The sequence below is a fragment of the Brassica oleracea genome, chromosome C9 (assembly GCF_000695525.1).
Source record: "Brassica oleracea var. oleracea cultivar TO1000 chromosome C9, BOL, whole genome shotgun sequence".
Lineage (NCBI taxonomy): Eukaryota > Viridiplantae > Streptophyta > Magnoliopsida > Brassicales > Brassicaceae > Brassica > Brassica oleracea.
The window spans coordinates 11115179-11119964 of NC_027756.1; the positions used below are offsets into that span (position 1 = coordinate 11115179).

Here is a 4786-nt window from a genome sequence, read left to right on the forward strand (position 1 = left end):
AACAAATGTACCAGTTTTTTCAAACTTCTATAATATATTTGTAATATCTTTATATTTAATTTTTTTTTGAGCCAAATAAACAATTGTACACAATGTAATCCCGTGAGATCTCATCATACTATGTTTGATCATTTTTGTAACGATGACTTTTTCCGGAAGAAAGTGACTATAATTTTATAATAGTGTTGTTGATTTTATCATTAATAAGAAATGATTTTAAAATCTTAGGGAGCAAGGTTAGATTGTCAAGTAGTATAATTTACTCATAAAATTAGATTCAAATCCATTCTAACAGTTTTCAAATCAAATGATTGTAAGAATGTATTATATACACGAATAACACCAGATTTCAAATGTTGAAACACGAGATTTTAAATTATTTTAATGAAGAGATTGTAAATCTAAGAACTAAAAACACTAGATTTCAAAATCTTTTTAACTGAGACATTCTAAATGTAATAACTAATAACACTAGATTTTAATATAGAAGTTATAATCAATAATGTAATAACAATAGATTATAAAATCTATGGAGTTTATTTTAAATCCACTATTGAAAAACACCACCTTAGTTTTTTTTTTCTTATTTTTAGCAAATAATAAGGGGAATAAAGTTTAATTATTTCATTCCAATCAACATCTATTGATGCGGAGAAGAGTTCTTTATACATTTTGAAAATTTGACACTAAAACTCCTGGAAAAACAAAACTCTCAGACCAAATCCATACAAGAAAGTTGGTGTACAAGTGAAGAGCATTGGTCACAAGCACATCATAGTTTCCTCTGAGCTTTCGCATGAGCTCCCAAAGTTTGGAGTGACATCATGAACTGATAGCCTCAGTGTATTGGCTTTCGCTGCGGTAACAACAGATGACGTGTCGAGACATTCGCTGAGATCAGCATCGCAAGAGACCGAGACCCATTCTTTGTCGTCATCTAGATACTTGAGCTCAAACGCCCCAGTTTCGAGTTTCAGCCTCTTAGCCACTTGCTCCTTAAGTTCCGCGATGCTTATTGACTCTGGTGAGATCTTGAACCTGATGATGTCTTCCCTGTACGTTGCCTTTATACTCACCAACTTAAAGAGGAGTAGTGTAGTTGTGTCTTGAGAGGTCCAAAAATTAGCTATGTTTTTAGAGGTACTGTCTGACTCGTCGAAGGCCGTTTGTTTGAATGCTTCTTGGTTTTGTGTTAGAAGCCGGAAACGCGTCTCGCTAATAGGACTCACTGTGAGACACGAGACAATGTTGATGGATCTTGATTCTTGAGATTCTACAAAGAAATGAATGAATATTTATACCTTTGCAAGAAGCACGCGAGGTTGAGGAACCAGCACTGTCTTCTGCATCTCGGTTTTCAAGTTTGATATAATTTGTTGGCGATCCAGTGGTTGGCGGTGGTGGTGGTTGAGAGACTTGCCATGGGCGAGGGGAGAGGGATGTTAAGTTGATTGATCCATCAGCGCCTTGAACAGAGTCTATAACATGTTTAAGCCTCGTGAGAGATCTGTTCACCTTGTTGATTTTACGAGATGGCCACCTTGAGATCCCGTGTTGCCGGCAAATGCGTTTCATTGTTGTTGGACAAACTGATAAACAAAAAAAATCACAAGTTTTAGCTTGACTTTGTTTTCAATTAATAGACAAAAGTGAAAAAGAACATAAGAAGTCAGTTGTACTCCAGCAGATCGAGTGACGAAAATAATATTACATGTTGTGGTCTCAAAAAAAGAAAAGAAAAGAAGAACATACCACCGAGACTCTTGGCTGCATCTTTTAGACTACCAGCAAAATATTGTTGAAGCACTTCTAGACTGATCGTTTTCTCTGTTTTCCCTCGCTTTCTTTCTGTTTTCTTCTCAGTTTTAGCCTCCTCCGCTGAAGGATTAAACGTTCGGAACCGCTCAAACCCATTAGCAACGTCGTTGTTCTCCACAACAAGGTCAGGGTTTAAGCGCAGCTTCTCTTCAGGTGCATTGATCTCGAGATAATCCTTAGAGATTGATATTTGGATTGGTTCACGTTTTGAGTAAACCATTCCCTCCTCTGAAGCTTCCACTACTTCAATAGACATTTCATTTTCAAAGAGTTCAGTTCCGGAGACAACCTTGAGACTCGAATAGTGCTGCTTCATTGTCTGAAACAAAGAACCCAACAGAGAATCTTGCTCGCCCTCGTCGGTGACGCCTGGTGGAAGAAAGAACTCAAGAACGTACTCGTCGTCTCCGGTATACGTGCTCTTCAAGCAAACCGCGAAGCAGCTAGTGAGCTTGAACATGCGTGCATAGTGAACTAACGGGTAATCAGTTTTGCAGAAGCGAGTAACGTCTCTAGAGAAACAGAGGTTTCCAGAGAGAAAAGCCCTTCCAGCAACACCCTGTCCCTTCTGGAGATGGTGCTCAGCGCAAGCGTCTCTGAAACCCCAAACATGAGCGTCCACAACATAAACCGCTAAATCACTAGTGGACATACAGACTTTCCCCATACAGCTCCCGTCGAAGCTGGAACAGCTTTTCTTAAAACCACCACCAAAGGCTAGAACACTACGGTGCCTGCAAGGGACCCATGTCTGAGCTAAAGGCAGTTTGTAGGTCTCGCACACCACTGTCAGTATCTCCAATATCTCAGCCAATGCATTTTGACGACCCTCGTTGCAAATCTGGTATAGGAGAAGTCAGATTAAAAAGATGAGAAACAGCTCTAAAAACGAACTCAAGACAGTTCTTGAAAGAATGTTTAGAGGTTTTGACAATGGAGTGGCAGCTAAAATGGATCACTCTACTTTTTAAAAAAGATAGAATAATTCTATAATTGAGTTGGGTTCTACTCTAATAGTACTTTGTTTAGTTAAAAAATAGGGTGATGGCCAAAAAAAATATAAATAAATTACTCTATTTATAGAATAATCCGATTTTTTAACAGATTGAAAAATATAATAGGATTGGAGTAGTTTTACTTTAAAATCCATTTAGAGTATAAAATAGAGTGAAATTGGAGATGCTAGCTGCCTCTAACCTGAGTAGACTCGTGGTTCAGTATTTCCGAAGTCTTCAGATTCACGGCCTGCAGCATAACGGAGAAGATTAACGTCTCTCTCGGAAAGATCAGAGACCCAGAGAGATAAACAAAAAGAAAAAGAAAAAGAAAAAAAGCAAACCTCAAGGGCTTTACAAACTTTTTCAACCTCAGGTGCATAGTTAATCTTTGGAGAAGTCATAATAAGCTCAACAACCCCAACACAAAGCTGCCTAGAAGGTTCAAAAACAGGCAAAGCCAAAGTACCCTGAACATTATAGTTCAGAGCGTGCCCAAGGCGGGAGAACTCTTTGCTGGAGTAATACTGAACATTAGGGGTCCATTCAGGTAACTTTTTCCTGAAAACGCGGCCGGGAAGCCCTAGCTCCCCGTCGCGTTCGCTATCAAGAGAAAACATGTAGGTGAGGGAGACCATCCTGTACTGGTTAAGGCCGTTACTATTGGGACCAAGAAAGAAAGGCTGCCCTGAAGTGGTGAGAAGATATCGTCCGTTTCGGTTTTTGACGGGGGCCCAAACTTGGGCGAGAAGGTGCTGTTGGCCAGTTGATTCTTTGAAGAATCGAAGAGCTTGAGTCATCTTGGCTTTGATGGCACAGTAAGTGTCTGGATTCTCCAACGGCATTTGAACACCCCATGAGGGAGAAGGAAGGAGATGATTGTCCTTGGTGGCGGCTGTCTCAGATTCCGAACCTGTGAATTTCAAATCAAAATGGATGCAAACTTCGTGAAGATCAACAACAACAAAAAAAAGGAAAAAAACAAATCCGATCTGTTTGATTCCTTCCTAGGAGAATATCCAGTGGCATTATTCGAATCTAAAGAGAGAGGAGAGCATGGAGAGTTTACTTGCAAGTAAGAGGGAATAATCCGTCAAGAGAGTGGGAGCGGAGCAAAGTTCAGCGCCACCATCTGCGGAGGAGAAAGACCAGAGAGGGGAGAAAGGCTGGTCGGAAGAAGGGAACCTGAAACTAGAAGAAGCAAAAGAGATCTGATCCAACGGCCATGAACTGCCGAGATCCAAATCGTCGAGTTCCATAAACAGCAGTTGCTACGGTTAGACGAGATAAAAAAAAAAACTCGTCTAAGTAAGTATTTATGAATGTTTCGCAGTGCTTCTTCCTTGTAATCTCCGACGGAAGAACAAAGCAATAAGGACCCCTTTTTCTTCAGCTTCAAGCTCTAACACAGAAAGATGAAGCACATAATAAGAGGAGGAGGACAAGTTGTGAGTATTTTAAATTTTCTATAAAATATTATTATACCATACGGCATTTGATTCCACGCTGTACCATTTTACCCCAACTACTAGAATATCTTCCCCATTCATGCTATTTCTATATAGCAATTTCTGAATATTATTTTGTCACATTCTACGTTGCACGGAAGCTTCATCGGACGTCCGCTTCCCGCTTCGGAACCGGAATCGGAATCGGAACCTTGTGGAAGCTTGCGGAATCTCGCTTCCAAAACGTTTCTAAAATATTCTCTTTAAAAACATGTTGGAAGCTTATGATTCTGTTTTGGAATCATGCTTCCGTTTTAAAAAAAATGCAATGTATATCAATAAAATATAAAACCATAGTTTTAATCTATATAAAATAAAAAATAATAATAGTACTGAATATTCAGTTATAAATATACAAAAAATAATACTATAAATTATCTTTATGCATTGAGATTTTTTATTAAAGATATAGCACATATTGAAATATATTTTGTCAATTATTTATGAAGTATTGAAAATAATTAA

The 4786-nt window shown here is 38.7% G+C and overlaps 1 protein-coding gene across 1 annotated transcript; it reads right to left on the reverse strand.

Annotated features, from left to right (window-relative positions):
• Positions 1–600: 600 nt before the first annotated feature.
• On the reverse strand, positions 601–4264 carry LOC106319257 (protein NLP6). Its single transcript, XM_013757533.1, has 6 exons — positions 3883–4264; positions 3158–3726; positions 3016–3063; positions 1753–2659; positions 1302–1589; positions 601–1228 (listed from the first exon to the last, which is right to left on the reverse strand). Exons 1-6 carry the CDS (start codon positions 4070–4072, stop codon positions 762–764), a joined length of 2469 nt encoding a protein of 822 aa, XP_013612987.1. The 5' UTR covers positions 4073–4264; the 3' UTR covers positions 601–761.
• Between the last annotated feature and the right edge of the window lie 522 nt (positions 4265–4786).